The 18984-nt window shown below is 37.9% G+C and overlaps 2 protein-coding genes and 1 long non-coding RNA gene across 3 annotated transcripts in view; 1 reads left to right on the top strand and 2 right to left on the bottom strand.

The window, feature by feature from the left end:
• Positions 1 to 10412, bottom strand: part of LOC138402665 (uncharacterized) — a 59857-nt gene extending 49445 nt beyond the window's left edge. The window contains exon 1 of the long non-coding RNA XR_011237021.1: positions 10228 to 10412. This is a non-coding gene — a long non-coding RNA (uncharacterized lncRNA). The remainder of the gene's footprint in view (positions 1 to 10227) is intronic.
• Cka (Connector of kinase to AP-1) lies at positions 1751 to 12372 on the top strand. Its single transcript, XM_034971258.2, has 9 exons — positions 1751 to 2208; positions 4209 to 4457; positions 5097 to 5262; positions 5983 to 6162; positions 7067 to 7168; positions 7861 to 8051; positions 8199 to 8489; positions 8747 to 9004; positions 11071 to 12372. The coding sequence occupies exons 1-9, from the start codon at positions 1990 to 1992 to the stop codon at positions 11443 to 11445; spliced, it is 2031 nt and encodes a 676-aa protein (XP_034827149.1). The 5' UTR covers positions 1751 to 1989; the 3' UTR covers positions 11446 to 12372.
• Positions 12373 to 15763: 3391 nt separating this feature from the next.
• On the bottom strand, positions 15764 to 18862 carry LOC117984649 (esterase E4-like). Its single transcript, XM_034971277.2, has 3 exons — positions 18667 to 18862; positions 17205 to 18490; positions 15764 to 16043 (listed from the first exon to the last, which is right to left on the bottom strand). Exons 1-3 carry the CDS (start codon positions 18853 to 18855, stop codon positions 15887 to 15889), a joined length of 1632 nt encoding a protein of 543 aa, XP_034827168.1. The 5' UTR covers positions 18856 to 18862; the 3' UTR covers positions 15764 to 15886.
• Between the last annotated feature and the right edge of the window lie 122 nt (positions 18863 to 18984).

The following is an 18984-nucleotide window of genomic DNA, read 5'->3' as shown; positions in this document are numbered from 1 at the left end:
AGTTTTTGAGCGATACTCATGATCTCAGTTACATATTTTTGTGAAGATTCGTACATACTGAGTTTCTGACTAACCAGTTTGCCCAGTAAATAGCATCGATTATTTACGCCTCGATCTTCGAAAGTTGAGCACAAGGCATCCCAGCACTCCTTTGCCGTTTTTGATTGGCGAACGTGAATTAAGCAGTGTGGTTTTAGCGTTAAGCAGATTTTTGCTCTAGCCTTCTGATCCTTTTTAATACCTTGTACATCGGTAGCACTTGGTGTTGTCGCTGTGTATTCCCAAAGGTCTTCATGAATTAGATGTAGTTCCATTTGGAACTTCCATGTTCCATAATTCGTACTACCGTCCAATTTTTCCATACTTGGAAGACCTGACATATGGTAACTTTGCGATCTCTCAACATCTCTCGTTTCCATCACGATTTCCTTAGATACTGTATGCTATGCTATGACCCATAACCTGTTGGTAGTTGATTCAACTACCAATTGTTAAAAGAAAATACGTAAGGATATTCTTCGTCAGTTTTTATTTAGTTGACATGTTGATGTGAACAGCAAACAAAAGAGAATGACATTTATTATTGAGCTTATAAATAAACCTAATACTTACGAAGAAGTATTTATTCTAACATAGGTACTATCAACCAGTACACTAAGCACTTTCAAATTGTATGTAGGTAGCCAGTAGGTGTCTACTACTAGATAAGTAGCACATTGCAATTTTCTTGATTTGACCATAGTTAAACAAAAAGAGACCAACTATTTATTTGCAGTTTTGAGGAAGTAAATTATTTCTTATGTTTTACAGTTTTTTTTAAATTTTTTGTTAAAAATGCTAAAATCCTTATGACGATCATAAGGATTTTTGCATGTTTAAAAGCATGACAAATAAAATTTTATTTCAGGTTATAAAGAAACTAAAACCACGTCAAGAGCTGGCTAATAGTGAAACCAAAACGAGTCGAACTTTATCTACCTTAGAAGCCTTGGGTCTGCTGATTGTGAATAGATACTAGGCTACCCAGGCTGGCTGCCAGGTAGGTATAAACTTTGTAACAACTAATCACGAATCCAACTCCTCAATGTCACGTTGCAAGAGTAGGTAAGTAGTTAGGTAAAGACTGTTATTGAGGATAATTTTTTATTTAATTATAAACTTTTAGAAGTTCTTACTTTTGAATAGTCAAATGCATCTATTTTTGGTCAGTAATGAGGAAAATAGAACTTACCAGGGCCACTGTGGTTCATCGTGAGTCTTATAGCTTTTTAATTTTATTACTTGTTTTTTTTAACAGATTGTAAAGAGAGTCGCAGGGAGTCGGATGATGTTGGCGCAAGACCGTGGCGTGTGGAAATCCTATCCTAGAGAGTATCGAGCAGCTATAATATGCCAGCTGATCTCAACTTAGATCTGATTTGTTTCACGTATATTCTTTCTTTCTTCATTCTGGGCTGGTTTCCGCACTTAAACGTTTCCGTCTGTTGTGCGATTGTTTCACGTATAAAGACGATCCTAAAACAAGTCACATTTCTTATCTACCTACATTTGAAGCGGTGAGAAGTAGAACCAACAAACTGTTTGCCTATCTTCTTTTTACTCAATAAATTGATTTGAATTAATTAAAATGTGTTTCCTTTTATACTAAGTACTAGCTTAATTAAGCTGTAATAACTACAAACAAAAGCACTTGAAATATTGGTGACATGGCAACATATTTTTTGATTGAAAGATTTTAAAAAAGAAGTAAAATTTACTGGTCTGTGCTTGGTCTGTGGTTCTGCGGACGGACGTCGTTTCGACTTTTGTATTCCATCATGCAATAATTTTTCTCATTCATGAATACTTCGTTTAAAAGTGTTTTAAATGGTGTCACCGTCGTGAAAACTAGTTAGATTTTAGAAAAAATGATATTTTAGTGTTTGATTTACCATAGTTCATGTTAGTTCTTAATAAGTCTGTGACAATTACGGTAATGGTGGCCATGTCATGAAAATCCCCACAGCCATGGATGATAGCTCCGTATCTCATCATAACGGAGGGCAAGTGGGATCTCAGATAGGAGTTAGTGTAAATAACAAACAAAATGAAGAATCTAGTCAAAGTGTCCAGTATTCAATACCGGGCGTTTTGCATTTTATCCAACACGAATGGGCGAGATTCGAACTGGAGAGATCACAATGGGAGGTGGACAGAGCAGAGTTTGAGGTATTATTTTTATAATGGTATCGATTTTACTTTGTGATACTAGTTTCTTATTCTGTTGACTCTCTCTTGCTACGTTTATTTCTTTCGTAACACCCACGTAATTCGCTTCACTGACAATTCATTCAGACTTCCTAATTTTGTTTAGGTGCACAAGGTGCAAATGTTATTTTACGTTGTAAAATGTTCAATCTGTTTTTATGTGCTGTTGTTTTCTTATTGGGTTTCTTCATTAACAACACTGATAAATGACTTGCACAAATTGTCTTTTTATTATAATTTATTCTAATTCTAATATTAAGTTTAAAGACCTAAGAGGCAAAAATGAATCTAAGCAAATCTTATTTCAGTTTAGGAAATATAAAATCTCTCTGACAGAGATACCTCCAAAATTATAGAAACAAATAATATTATAAGTATTATTAAAGTTTTTATGGACTTTCTCATGGTATACCTTAAGACCATAGCTGAAAGAAATTGAAAACAAGTGAACTTTCAAAAGACAATATAATAACGGCTGATAATGGTAACAGGTCATTAGTACCCAAATTTTTAAACAAAACTAAATTGTTAAGTCTAACAGTATTCTATACGTTCTACATTGTTCCTGTTCCCAGCAGCACAACTGTGATTTACAACTGTTGGATAGAAGGAGATGTTACTTTGCAGAACTGTATGATATACATGGATTTAAGTTATCGTTAATTTTGGTTTAGATTTGTGTGCAGTTAAATTAGCACTGATGAATGAAAGTGTTAATTGAAGGGCATAATTATATCAAAATTTTATTCATACCTATGTCAATTGATGTAGAATAGGAGGTATCAATTTACAAATTAAAATGAGTACATAAGTAAGTCAGTAAATAATATTTCATGCAAATACTTAGAGGCCATTCATGTTTCAGTTCAGTAAGCACACTAATAAAAAGTAGTTATTGGATTGCAGTTTGATGACACTACTTGCATATTTGTTGCATATTATTGATAAATTTAAGTTAAAACATTGAATTTCCAGAAAACAAGGACAGTATTAATACCTATTTTGTCCAAAAGTAACAGCTTGACAATTTGAAAGTGCTTTGTTAAAGTTTGTAATAAAAAACTACTATTTCAATTCTATAATAAAAAAACTATCGAACAGAATACTACATTGTATTACTATACAAATGTATATAATCTAAGTATATAAAAGAAAAAGGTGACTGACTGACTGATCTATCAACACACAGCTTAAACTACTGGATGGTTCGGACTGAAATTTGGCATGCAAATAGCAATTATGACATAGGACAATTTTTTAGCGAATGCTAAAAAAGGATTTTTGAAAATTCAACCCCTAAGGGGGTGAAATAATGGTTTGAAATTTGTGTACTCACGAGCATAAGCTTGTGTAATATATGAATAAGATTAAGCCGACAAATATAATCAAGGGAGCTTTATCAATCAAATAAATATTTTTGTCTGTATATCTAGCATTCTTGATAAAATGGTTAATTAATAATAAAAAGTGTTTCAGATGCTACATTGTACAATTTGTATCATTCTGTACTCCATATAAAAGATTGCAAACAATAGCTTCATTTATAAAAATTTAACTTTTACTGTAGTTTTGCTGTTGGAATTAATTTTTTAATTAAAATCTAGCTGATGTCCTGAAGTTGTTCTTTAGCATGGATTTATGTTTATAAAAATCCTATGGGAACTCATAATGGTGTTATTACAAAAACTAAAGTAAGTCCTATCAGTGTTGTTAAACAGTCACTAAACCCATCTGTCCCATACAATGTGTCAGTTAAATGTCAGTTAAAACTGTTTATTTTTTGTAAGAAAACCAGCCTTTCTGGGATGAAATTTACCTGTTATGAAAATATCCTCCAGGATGCATTTTATCTTGGTGCTAAAGGGAAATGCTTGGTGGCCATAGTAAATTTGGCCCTTAGGTGCCCACAGGTGAAACTATATGGACACAAATTAAATTAAAAAGACATTATTTCTTCTTAGGCGCGGATCGCCTTCCTACAGGGTGAGAGGAAGGGCCAAGAGAATCTAAAGAATGATCTTATAAGGCGGATTAAAATGCTTGAGTATGCGTTAAAACAAGAAAGAGCAAAGTTTCACAAACTGAAGTATGGTGTAGAGCTTCAGCAGGGCGATATGCGCCCTCCGCCTGAGGAGCCGCCGCTGGAACCAGAGCCTGCGGAACGAGCTCAATGGAAACAGGGGCGCCAACTCATTAAACAATACCTACAGGTATATTTTGCACAAGCTTTAACTCTTTGATTTTCCAGTATAAAAATTAGCCTCTGGGATACAAGCTATCCCTATAAGGTCAAAATTAGATGAATAGATGGGCCTTAAAAATCTTGTGAGAACTCTTTGATTTTCCAGGATAAAAATTAGCCTAGGTCGCAAAGTATGGGCTGTAAAAGTTTTTAGCAGACAGACAAACAGACACACTCTCACATTTATAATATAGATAATAATTATTTCTAAATTAAACAATAGATTAATTTCTTCAGCATGGATTGAGGTTGTACCAAATTTTGTTAGAACAATTGAGTGATTGTCAGTTGTAACTCAAAAAGGCAACAGACTGATACACTTTTACATAATATTACAAATAGTTAATTTCAGTACACCACTATGGCAAGATACCAGCAACCTATAGCCAAATGAAAAAATATATATATACTTTCCTTAATATTATTACTATTGCAAACAATTATGATGTATTGTCTATTTAATTAGACAAGGTTACATTCTGTTTTAATACTAATTAATGAATTCAATATGAGACTTGGTGATGAAGGAAAGAATAACATATTAGTTTACTTAATGATTTTATTTGCAGACTAAAATTTGTATTAAGTGATTTTTATTTTTTAACAGGAAATAGGATATACAGATACTATACTTGATGTACGTTCGAACAAAGTTAGAACATTATTGGGATTAAATAATGATGAACAGGCTGAAGACCCTAGTTACAGAAACTGTGACAAACAGCAACACTATTCAATGAACACTGCACTAAGTCGCAAGATGTATGACTATGGTATGTTTATTCTAAAAACTATATTACTAGCAGACCCGGCAGACGTTATACTGCCTGGAAAAGCAGCGCCATATCATCATTTTCATTTTAACATTTACATTTTTTAATCAGGCCGGGCATATTGTGTATAAATATTTATGTTCAAAACTATCTTTGGATTTTGGCATATAAAGTAGGTATTGCTTTATTACATTTACTAAAAAAAAGGCACAATTACTAATAATAACCGGTACAACCTCCGCCAACTCCCCGATCTCCCCCCCCACCTTCCTTCGAACTCCCCCGCCTCTCACCACCTTCGCCTATCAAACAGAGCCCACCTCCCGGTGGGTATAGATAGGCGAAGGTGGTGGGACCTCCCCATACTCCCCCATCTTTCCCGACCTTCCCCTGGACCTCCCCCACCTTTACCCATCTCTTTCCTCATTTACCATATCTCTCCCTATCTCCCCCATCGTTTCCCACTTTCCCTTATCTAGCTCCAAAAAATTTCTCTCATACAAACCTTGTTCTGTTAATTATAAACACAACAAAAAAAGAATTAACAAATTTGGTGCAGTCCTTAGGAAGTAATTCGCGTGCCTACATTTCGGCGATTCATTATTTATTATATAGATTAATTCATATTAATTATATAAATTAAGTTAAACGAAATGCAAAAAAAACGACAGGATTAAAAAGTATTCGGTTTCTGTGTGCTCATTGTAATATTTCTTTTAGGTAAAGAGCAGCGGAAAGGGGGTGTGCCGCAAGGAGGAGGCTACAACGAGGAGGGCCTCTCCGTGCAGGAGACTGCGGCAGTGTTCGCGAATTTCGAATTCCTTGCTAATCAGGAAATGGACATGGACGAGATTGATGACTTAGATGCCAAACAAATGCACCATTCCACAGGGAAACAAGGTAATTCCACAGTGTAAATACATACAGTGCGATGACGCCTTTGATGTTTGCAGATGAGCCGACTTTACGATCGTAGCACCACATAGTCCTGCTGTGCATAGTGTTGCTGTGAGCAATAAGGCCGCCTTTGCATACACTTATTTTGTAGTTTTAGTTTCTTTGTTTTTGTCATGTTATGTAATATTTTTTGTGTGCAATAAAGTATTTCTATCTATTTATCTATAACTTTGATTCGGGAGTTACTGAAGTACGCGGAGAGCATTGCATGAATAGGTCATTTAATGTTCTCAGCGTAGGTACATTCAAAATCCTTGAATGTTTTATCGTTTTATATTTTGCGTCTTTTTATGTTTGTATTTAAATTTATCATTGAAATGATTATCTAGTTAGTGTAAGTGGCACTGCCGTTCCAATTAGATGTAAAATAAATCAGTACCCTTATTATAAATGCGAAAGTGTATTTGTTTGTTGGTTTGTCCTTCAATCACGTCGCAACGTAGCGTTAAAATGACAGATCTAAAAGTATTGCTATCCCTTTCATAATGCTCCCTGCAGAAAAGGATGGCACTAAAATTTAGACCTGCCAATTTAGCTTAGTTTAGGGATTGTGTACAACATAATTAGTTACACTATGCTACTATCCAAACGCCTCAATAGCTCTACTGGTAAAGGAGTGGACTGAAAACCGAAAGGTCGACGGTTCAAACGCCGCCCGTTGCACTATTGTCGTACCTACTCCTAGCACAAGCTTGACGCTTAGTTGGAGAGGAAAGGGGAATATTAGTCATTTAACATGGCTAATATTCTTTATATATAAAAAAAAAACATTGCATAGCATTTTGTTATTCGATACACACAGTTCACAAGGTACTGTGTTTAATTGAATCTTTATCTTATTCAATAGGCGAAGAAGTTGACAATGAGGCAGAGGAAGTATTAAACGAGCTGAACCTTCTAACGGACAGCGAAACTGACGGTGGCGGCCAGGGTGACGAATATCCTCCTGGTAAGTCAATACGGTATTTGACAACTAGTCAAATCAGTGACTTTTTATTAAACGTCAAAACACGCACTTATAGCACGCGATATTCTATGAAAATACTAGAATGTGACATCACACCATAATGACGTACTTTTTTAGTTTAATAGATAATTTAAAATGGTTATTAGTTATTACACTTAAAACTAACAAAGGGCGTGGATTTTACGTATTTTGGAAGCCCGCTATTTAATAATCCAATTTTTTCTTATCTCTTAACATTATTAGGTTCTACTATTTACAATTCTCTGTTTACTTGGAGGAAGACTATATGTAATTATTTGCGAGTGAAGTGTAAAGCAGTAGTCTGTTGCTGGCGTGTACAAGGGTACGTGCAAGCAACTTAAAGAGGAGGATGGTGTCTAAGGAGGCGCCATCTCCACGGATAAGAGAATCGAGGCGATACTCTCGTGAACGTCAGGATGGCCGGTGAGGTGCTGGAAAACTGATGAAATATCTTCCAAATAATTGTACCTAAATTGTACTATTTAGTACCTTTATTAAGATAATTGGTACGATATTATCGACTATTTAAAAATAATAAATTCCCAAACTGCCTCTGCTGGGAAACGAACCCGAGACCTCCCACCTATAAGACCACAGTGCTCTCCACTGTGTCAAGGAGGTCGTCGAAAAATGTTGACGATTGGGTCTTGCAGTGAAGTTCCCGCACGGCGGCGTGGCGGGCGCGGGAGGTGGCGAGGCGGACGAGAAGCCGCTGGCGCTGGGCGAGCTGGCACAGCTCACGGTCAGCAACGAGGCGGAGGGCTACGACGTGGCCAGCACCAGCAAGGAGTCCTTCCGAAAGACGTGGAACGCCAAGTACACTCTACGCTCGCACTTCGACGGGGTGAGTGTCGGCCCATGATGATGATTCCATTGCCAAGTTCGGCAACAGCGACTGAATCTCTGCTCATAATAATTATTATTTGAAATATGGCTTATTTGTTAAAAAGGTGTATCTGTTTAGTTGCTAATACAGAAGCTTGTATTCCAGGTGCGGGCGCTCGCCTTCCACCCGACCGAGGCGGCGCTAGTGACTGCCTCGGAGGACCACACGCTCAAGCTGTGGAACCTGCAGCGCACCGTCCCCGCCAAGAAGTCGGCGGGGCTCGACGTGGAGCCGCTGTACACGTTCCGCGCGCACTCGGCGCCCGTGTTGTGCCTCGCCATGGGCGTGCCGCGCTCCGAGGAGTGCTTCTCGGGCGGGCTGGACGGCACCATCCGCGTGTGGAACCTGCCGCCGCCCGCCGCCGACCCCTACGACCCCTACGATCCCGCCGTGCAGGTCAGTCAGCACATTCATATCTACAGACTCTACAGACATAATGTAGCAGACTTCATACAAACATAAAAATAATATAGTAGACATAATAATAATAGAGCGTAAAATTTTACCAATTCTAAATAAATAAAAAATTTAATAATAATATTTTTTTGTAATAACTATTTACGACATCCAAGGACCCTGAAATATGAGTAAGTATAGTAAGGGGGTTTTCTGGGGGAAAAAGTAAACTAAATAGTTTTGTGTTGGTTACACAGGGCCCCGTACTGCGCGACCACACTGACGCGGTGTGGTCGCTGGCGTGCGCGCAGGGCCGCCTGCTGTCGGCGTCGGCGGACGGCACGGCGCGGCTGTGGGCGCCGCGCGCGCCGCGTCCGCTGCTGGCCACGCTACGTGACGACGCGGCCGTGGGCGCGGCCACGCCCGCCGCCGCCGACTTCGCGGACGCCGCCTCGCGCGCCGCCGTCGTCTACAACGACGGCAAACTGCTGCTCTACGATCTGGAAACTGGACAGGTGAGAGAGACCTTGTCACCAAAATCATTAAACATCTGTGTAAAACCGCCACCATTTGATTTATCCCTACGTCGCTTTCCACTTACGACATCCACGGGAAGATACGGAGCGCCGGAGCGGTCACATTCTTAAACCGGGATCGCACGGTTACGAATCGAGGATCGCAAAATAGCGAAATCGGTTTTTACTCGTTGTGTAGATTCCAAAAATATAATAATTTATAGATATTAATTTAAAATAAAAACTATCATCCATCTAAGAGTTTTTAAGAGAAGTAGTTGAGTTTTACTTTTCAGGGTACCATACCCGAAGATTGGGAATGGGGCCCTAATTACTGCCTCTGCTATCGATCCATATTGTGTATTTTTATTTCCAATCCAATCCATATTGTGTATTTATATTGACCTCGCCGAAGCTCTTCAATCTGTATGTGAACGAGCTAATCGTGGAGCTCAGCGGCAAGCCAGTTGGTTGTTGGATAGACGGCATTAGCGTGAACAACCTAAGCTATGCCGATGACATAGTGTTGTTGGCTCCCACGGCTGGTTCAATCAGGGAGTTACTTCTAACCTGCCAGGAATATGCTACCAGACATGGTCTGATGTACAACGTGATCAAAAGTCAGTACATGATCTTTAAGGCTCCTCGTAAGCAGGTGACATATGAGCCAAAAATTATACTGAACGGCGCTACACTCACACATGTGCAACAATTTAAATACCTGGGTCACTATATTACGGAGGACCTTAAAGATCATGTCGACATCGAGAGAGAGAGAAGAACCCTGGCAGTTAGGTGTAATATGTTGGCCCGCAGGTTCACCCGATGTAGTAAAGAGGCAAAAATAACGCTCTTCAAGGCTTACTGCCAAAACTTCTACTCGGGTAGCCTGTGGGTCAACTATTCGAAAAAGGCCATAGACACCTTAAGGGTGCAGTATAATAATGGGTTCAGGATGCTGTTGGGCTTGCCGCGGTTCTGTTCAGCGTCAGGAATGTTCGCAGATGAACGGACTGATGACTTCTTTGCAGTAATGCGGAAGAAGTCATCATCACTGCTGACAAGGCTGCGCTCAAGTACCAACTGCATCCTGAACATGTTTGCGAGCAAAATGGACTCACCAATGCTTGAACACTTTGTTCAAGTGTTGGTGAGGCCACATTTGTAAATGTAAATAATAAAATAAAAATAAATAAAACTGTCTTTTTCCCACAATAGGCTACTTGACAATTTTTTTAAGTTGGTCTTAAATGGTTAATATTTGTCCTATTATATCAAAAAAATTAACACTATATTTTTTTGCGCCCTAAAAACCGTAAAACTTTAATTTAAAAAAATATTTTTCTTAGACAGGTGAAAACACTGTCGGCCATGTTTGGCCGATAGATTATCTGTGCTCTGACGTCATGCATTTGTAAACAACAGTATAACCACAGTATAACCACAGTGGTTATACTGTTGTTTACAAATGCATGACGTCAGAGCACAGATAATCTATCGGCCAAACATGGCCGACAGTGTTTTCACCTGTCTAAGAAAAATATTTTTTTAAATTAAAGTTTTACGGTTTTTAGGGCGCAAAAAAATATAGTGTTAATTTTTTTGATATAATAGGACAAATATTAACCATTTAAGACCAACTTAAAAAAATTGTCAAGTAGCCTATTGTATTATTAGTTACTAACATTAGTTTTAAGTAAGTTTGTCTACTAACAAATTGAGCCATAGGTGCTTTCAATAAAAAGATATTATTTTATTTATTTATTGCCGCTATAACAACATACTAATAATAAACTAAGGTGACGAATTTCAAAATGGTCGGCATCGCCGAATTTTTTATTTGAATAAATACATACTTAGGGCATTTGTGCACTCATCTGTGAAATCACGTATTTCGTAAAAATACGAATCAAATGAATACGTATTTGTATGACGGCCACTTCGAAGAATCACGGATACGAACCGAATACGGATGAGTGCACTAACGCCCTAAGTGTTATTTATCTTGTATGTTGGCACACAACTGCTCCCGGTGGAAGCTGACTTGTCGCTCGACGTGCCCGCAGGCCGTGCTGCGCGTAGCGTGCGACAGCGCCGCGCACCGCGTGCGCGCGCACCCCACGCTGCCGCTGCTGGTGACGGCGCACGAGGACCGCCACATCCGCTTCTGGGACGCGGGCTCGGGCCGCGTGGCGCACGCCATGGTGGCGCACCTGGACGCCGTCACAGGGCTGGCGCTGGACCCCAACGGCCTGTTCCTGCTGTCGGGCAGCCACGACTGCTCCGTGCGCCTGTGGAACCTGGACAGCAAGACGTGCGTGCAGGAGATCACGGCGCACCGCAAGAAGTTCGACGAGAGCATCCTGGACGTGGCCTTCCACCCGCTGCGGCCCTACATCGCCAGCGCGGGCGCCGACGGGCTCGCCAAGGTGTTCGTGTGAGCGCCGCCACCTCCTCGTGTATAGACATTTGAAATCTATTATAATATATTTTTAGATTTTCAGTACGTGAATTTAGGTTTTTATCGCAACTTTTTCACCGATTTTACGATACGCTGTGAGAATATTGTTCGTTTTTATGCATCTGTGAAGCCGGCTTTTACACACGTGCAGTTGTATAAGGCGTACAAGATGAGATCTCACTCGCCGTTTTAACTTTGTGTCAACTGTCATGTCAAAAGTCGGTCCTTATTTTAAGGTGAGTCGTAAATTTGACATGACAGTTGGCACATGGTAGTTTAAATGGCGAGTGAGTTCTCATTTTGTACGGACTTATAACTGACAGTTTTAACTGTACGTTGGACTGTTCAGTTAAATCATTATATGTGTAGGCAAAACTTACAACTGAACAGTTGAACTGACAATAAACTTTGACTAATCAAATAATCATAACTGAACAGTTAAAAGGGTCGGTTATAACTGCACGTCTGTAGCCGTCTCGAGCGAGACCTTCGTAATGAATATCACGAGGATCCCGACGATGTTTCCTCGATGCGTTCGAGTTACGTGTCTGTACAGTTAGATTTTATGCAGTATTTGCTAATGATTGCAAACGAGTGATTCGATTAGCAGGTACGTTTTATTTAAATAAATCGGAACTAAATATATAATATAGTTAGTATATTATCTTGTTTTGTCACTTGTATTGAATAACTATGCTCTCACGATATCTTATACGAATGATGAGCGCGCGAACAAAAATGAATGAGTAGAAGTACTATATGGGAAGTAACATATAAGTAATGTTTGTTCATAACGCATACTGCGATGTAGAATATATATATATTATAAAACATTACATATTATTCCTTTATTTTCCTCGAATTCTTGTACATCAAAAATTGATAGTAAAAAACAACGTAACCGAAACTCATGACTTTATTTATTTATTTTGTCATTCATAATACTAGAACCCCGCTTTTGGAAGACATGCTGTCTTCTATAAGCCATACAGGTAATCTCTTGTAATAATGGAACAATTAAAGTACGTGATTTTATCTTTAAACCCCCGGCCAGACTTGTAAAAAACCGGCCAAGGGCGAGTCAAACTCGCGCACTGAGGGTTCCGTATTGCAATCGTATTTTATCGACATTTTGCATGATAAATCAAAAACTACACCTAAAAATAAATAAAAATCTGTTTTAGAATGTACAAGTGAAGCCCTTTCATATGATACCTCACTTGATATAGTTATCGTATTCGAATTTTGAAAATACTAATTATTAGTTTATGACCACAATTTAATTTTTTTGTGTCATGTGACCATAAATTCACGGTTTTCAGATTTTTCCCCTAAAGTCAGCTATAAGACCCACCTACCTGCCAAATTTCATGATTCTAGGTCAACGGGAAGTACCCTGTAGGTTTCTTGACAGACAGACAACAAAGTGATCTTATAAGGGTTCCGTTTTTCCTTTTGAGGTACGGAACCCTAAAAAGACCCACATTGCATCGTCTCCACCGGCGGTTTACAACTGTGTTTACAACGAATTCGTCGAGGTCGTGAGTACAGTAAACAACAGTAGTTTAGTGAGTCACATGAGGACTCACACCGGCGCGAAAAGTTTATCGCTTGTGCATTATGTAAATATAAATGTGAAATGAAAAGTACTTTAGCGAAATACATGAGAACTCATATGGGCGAAAAGCCTTTTATTTGAAAGTTTTGCGATAATAAATGTTCAGTAAACTAGTTTGATGGTGCACTTGAGAACGTGAACGTCAGGATGGCTGGACCACCACAGAATTTGGAAGTTTAAGCCATGCTAGGATTTAGTACCTATTTGGTACTATTTGGTACCTGAGATCAAATAATTAGTACCTCGATAAATAGGGAGAAATTTTATAATCAAACTCACACTGGCGAGAAAGTTGTAAGTTATGCAGTTTCAAATGTACAGTAAAAAGTAATTTACACATGAGAACTCATACGGGAGAAAAGCCTTTCGTTTGTCACTTATGTGATTATAAATGATTAGTATTTACAGGTATTTGTTATTAACTAGCTGATGCCCGCGACTTCGTTCGCGTGGATTTAGGTTTTTAAAAATCCCACTCTCCAGGTCTTTATACCCATGCAAAAAATCACGTCGATCCGTTGTAACTTTGCGACGTGATTGAAGGACAAACCAATAGATCAACAAACAAACATTTTCGCATTTATAATAATATGGGTAGTGATTGATTTGATCACAACTCCGAAAAATAAGAGAGGTGCCCGCGCTCGAACCCCCGACCTCCTGAATAGGAAGCCGATGTCTTAACCACTAGGCTATGGCAGCTCATGCTTAGCTTTGGCATACGTGGTGCGCCTTTGTTTTCATTATACCAATTTTAATCGTATGTTATTGTTAATAGAGCTGAGTTTAAGTAACTTGTTATCATAAAAGACACTGTGCCACAACTCGAGCACTCGAGTCTAACTTGAACGTGTGTGTTTGCGACTTATTATGAATTCCACGATTATTTTTATTATTGTAAGGTAAATTTGACTCAATAAAGTAAGTTGTCCACTACCGGAAATAATAGACTTGTCAACTTGGAATCTAGGCATAACTAATGTATTTTTCTTTAACTGACTTGAAATTTACACAAAGTTATAGCAAGGCCCAAAGGACCGTCTTCCCACGAACTGAGAGTGAAATTATGATAAAAGTGAAAAACCCTGCTTCAGAAAGTCTAAAGCGCCGGCAAATCGCATTGCTTACGCGTTTCTTCGAGGTTTTCGCGATTTGTCAAGACAATAAATAAAGGTCTAGGTATAGGTCATTCGGGGCACTTTTGCCTTTATTGCTATATACCTACGTCCTACATAGGTACATATTTAGCCTATTTGTAGCACGTTTATTAGACTCCCAACTCCCAAATTATAAAGAGTCCAATAAGCTAACTACCTAGGTATAAATATTTTTTGTTTACTAAGGCTGAAATGGTTCTATTGCGTTCTTTTAAAACCCAGACATAGGGGTTCACGAAACGCCGTATAAAGTGTCTTACAGATGAGAGTTGAGACTATAATAGGCTCACTTTGCATCGATTTAAAAAAAATATGATAAGTAGCTAAACTAAAAATAATTCCAATCAGCCTTGTGTACCAGGCTTTAAAAAATGTTTGTTGATTTTTGCACAACTCTGCAATATCAAACAATACCTTATGCCTACCAGAGAGTCGTTTTGACCAGAAGAACTATCAACGACGGGCGGCGCCGCCGGTGGTAACCTGGTGACAACAAACATTTCTACAAAATGATTGGCGCGTAAGTATTCTTTCCCTCTAACAAATAAACCTGGAAAAGCGGTGGAATAGTTATACTCTGTTTTGTCTTTAGAGGGTAAGAGTTTAGGTTTTTAGTCGTTTCGTACTCCTTGTGTAACTCTAAATATTTTTATATAGATAATTATCTAAAGCACACACACAGAATGTCTAAAACCGATCGGCATAAAGGCCGAGTCAGGTTACAGTTTACACGATGGGCCAATTTACAATACAAGCCGTGCCCATGCCGTTTCGGGCGGCCGCGTACCTACTCATTGACTCCTTCATTACACCGGGCTGTTCAAGCCAAAAGAACCACCGCCGCCGCGTGGTTTGGATCACCTACTTAGGTATTACAAGACGTACCACGTTCAGGGCAAGATGGTACCTACCGACCTACATACATAACAAAAATAATACTAATAGTCAATAGGAGACAGTAAAGCAGTGAGTACAGCCGGGACAGATATTGTTTATAATGGAATTCACTCACGGTAGTTTAAACGCTAAAACATACCTATAGTCTTACAGCATCAAGGGATGCGTTTGATTACCTAATTAATTATTTATAGGAGCCGGTAATAATCTTTCGATAATATGATTACAATCTTTATACCTACTACTTTGATCACCTATGTGAAATAAGTGCAATATATCGATAATATTGTGTGATATTATGGTGTGCAGGTTGTCTGGCTTGGGACTCTTCGTCTATTTTCTGGTCTGGCTGACGCAGAAACTGTCAGAGCTACCGAGCCCGCCGCCGCCTGAAGCCTTGCCGAGTCCTGCCCCCGATCGACATTTGCCACCCTCGAAGAAGATTTTGCAAGGATAAAAACACAGCTATGATCTTATTCAATTTAATAAGAACCTTAATTCCTTATCACTTTGTTCATAAGTAGGTACCTACCTAGATAAAATTTTTCAGCGTGTTAAGAACAAGTAACAATTAGGTAGTTTGGTAGGTACTTACAGGAGGTAATAAAAATGAAGGTCATGTATATAATATGAATATTATTTATTCAGCCGTTTCCTCAATGGAAAATAAATATTGTGGTGCTTCTGTGGCAGTTCTATCTACGTAGGTAGTAGGTACTAGCTAGGTAGTTTAAACGTTACTCAATTTATTATATCCATGAGTATTGTTTGTAGACTCGATCCCAAAACATAAATCGTTCTTTGTTAGGTAGTGGTATTATTTTGAATTCCGTATCAAGTTGCATGAACTTTAGATTGTCTTTTTTACTTTGGATCCACTCCGGAGTCGTCAGGGATGATGGTCTCCTAAAAATATAAAATAAAATCAGTTGTAAGGAAACATTTGAAAGTAACTCAGTATGATGTTAGTTAATTTCAAGTAGGTACCTAGGTATATCAGAATTCAGAACAAATGTACCTACTTATAAAGTTGGTTTCAATTATTATAAATATAATATACCTTCTACATGTCCTTACTTAATTATTAATGAATAATAAATTTGATTTAATTTTGTTTGTCTATTGATCAAGTTTCTAATAACCTACTTATTAATGAATTAATTAAAATAAGTAGGAAAGTATTTAAATTACTGCGCGTTTGATTTAATATCATTAATATCACAAAGAAATATAATGGGTGATCTATTTATGAGAAAAACCCGGCCAAGAGCGAGGCAGACTCGCGCACCGAGGGTTCCGTACCACAGTCGTATTTTTACGACATTTTGCACGATAAATCAAAAACTGTTATGCATAAAAAATCTGTTTTAGAATTTACAGGTAAAGCCCGTTCATATAATACCCCACTTGGTATATTAATCTTACTTTGAAAGTTGAAAATAGTTTGTGAAAAGTTATTTGTTCATAAACACATTTAAATTTTTTTGTGATGTAACTACAAATTTACGGTTTTCGGATTTACTTACGTGTGCTATAAGACCTACCTACCTGCCAAATTCCATGATTTTAGGTCAACGAGAAGTACCTACCCTATAGGTTTATTGACAGACACGACAGACAGACAGACAGACAAACAGACAGATAGACAATGAAGTGATACTATAAGGGTTCCTTTTTCCTTTTGAGGTACAGAACCCTAAAAACCAGTCAAGTGCGAGTCGGACACGAACAGGAAGGGTTCCGTATCCGTACAATCGTGCAAGAAATAACACTTTTCACAACAATTTTTTTGTGATGTAACCACAAATTTCACGTTTTACTAATTTTTCTCTTTATTTGTGCTATATGACATTCTATCTACCAAATTTCATAGTTCTAGGTCAACGGGAAGTACCCTATAGGTTTTGATCCCCTTGACGGGTCTTGACAGATAGGCAGACAACGAAGTGATCCTATAAGGGTTCCTTTTATTCTCTGCAGATACGGAACCCTAAAATAGGAGATTCTGAAATCAAATTACAACTAAAGGATACAGCCTAAGTATAGTAGAAAAAACAATTTACCTACCTTGTTTTGGCAAAACTAGTCCATAGTGCTGTAAGCGTATTAATCATTCTATGATCGTTTTCCATAGGTGGCAATACTGGTACAAAATTAAAAATTATGGGATCAAACATGTAAAATAATTCGTCTGCATGAGTTGCTCCAGGTTTTAGTGGCAATGGAGAAACAAATTTATATAAATTTCTAAGTGAATCATATTTAAAATAATAATTGTATACTGTTATATTAGACGACAGTAAAGAGTTAGTTGTAGTAATTGAAGGGTAAATCATTACAGTATCTGAAAAAAAGTCGATCAAGGAATCGTGATCGATGCCTTTTTGAAAGTAAAACTTGCGGATGTCTTGCGTGAGAGCTTCTCTTTCTGATTCATCGTTGAAAATTAGGTTTTCAGGTATTATGTCAGACAATGAAGAGTTCAAATCTTTAAGTCCATTTGAATCATATTGGCCTGCTTGCTTTATTCCTTCTTTATCATTATATCCTAGTATAATATCTAAGTTAGGATCTAATATTAATGATTCGACTAACTCTCTTGGGGTTGCTGTGACGAATGATTTATTTTCAATTACTGGACTTTCTTCACAAGGCCTGAATATATACAATTTTAACGGTTGGTTTTTCCCGTCTACGCGTGATGCTTCGATTATATCATTAGATGAGGCATTTTGGAATATTTTAAGCAGTTCGTTTGGATCTTCGGTCTTAAATCCCATTTTAGACGCAACAGTCGATGCAGCTTTGATCGGATTAGGGTCAAACTTATTTGGCATTAATATTGAACCACTTTGCAAAATGGCTTTATGAAATAACCCTTTATATTTTCCAGAAGTTATCATGTAGTGGATAGACGATGCTCCAGCACTTTCACCAAATATTGTTAACGTGTTTGGATTGCCACCGAAGGCTTGGATATTGTTTTTAATCCATTGTAATGCAGCTATTGGGTCTTTCAGACCTATATTACCAGTTGCTTCCGTTCCAGGTAAACATAGAAAACCAAAAGCACCTAACCGATAATTAATGGTGACTACAATTACATCTTTTTGTATAAAATACTTTGGATTGAAAATGAGATCAGTATTACTACCGAAATCGTATCCTCCACCATGAATGAAAACCATTACAGGCAACAAATAATTGTATTCTTTCATTGGCGTAAATATGTTAGCAACAAGACAGTCTTCTTGTCCTATCGGAGATTTTAATGCTTCAAAGTATTGACTGCATTTGATAGATCCATCGAAAGCGAACATGGTTCCATTCCATGTTGGTGCAGAACCAGCTTCCTGAAAATGTTCAGCATAGCTATATAAAAATGAATGCGTAGCATGCCTAGATATAAATAAATAGTGAACCAGAAATGGGTGACACCTATTTCTAATGTTTAAAAAAAATTAAGTAATGGTTCTATATAAACAGATTTAATCTTTGTTTACCTATTTAAATACAAAAATCATCTTACCTGGAACCTCTTTGTAACTGATGCATAAGGTATCCCCAAATAAGCTATATACCCATTGCTCCAATCGACTTTACCTCTTAATTTGCCTTGCGCAAGTGTAATTTCACTTGTCCAAATATAAAACGACTGTGTAAAACTCAAGCATTGTATAGTTATTGCAAAAACTAAAAGCACACGTCTGTTATCCATTACCGATAATGATTGTTTGATGGAAAATAGTAGGTAGGTAAGTAAACCGTGTCACGAAATGGTATAAACAACTAGGTATCTAAATACGATTAAACCGCAAGGCCTAATTACTATTAGGTACCTCATATA

The sequence above is a fragment of the Maniola hyperantus genome, chromosome 8 (genome assembly GCF_902806685.2).
Source record: "Maniola hyperantus chromosome 8, iAphHyp1.2, whole genome shotgun sequence".
In the NCBI taxonomy this organism is placed as follows: domain Eukaryota; kingdom Metazoa; phylum Arthropoda; class Insecta; order Lepidoptera; family Nymphalidae; genus Maniola; species Maniola hyperantus.
The sequence above is the reverse complement of the archived record's forward strand: the minus strand, read 5'-3'. Positions and strand labels throughout refer to the sequence as shown.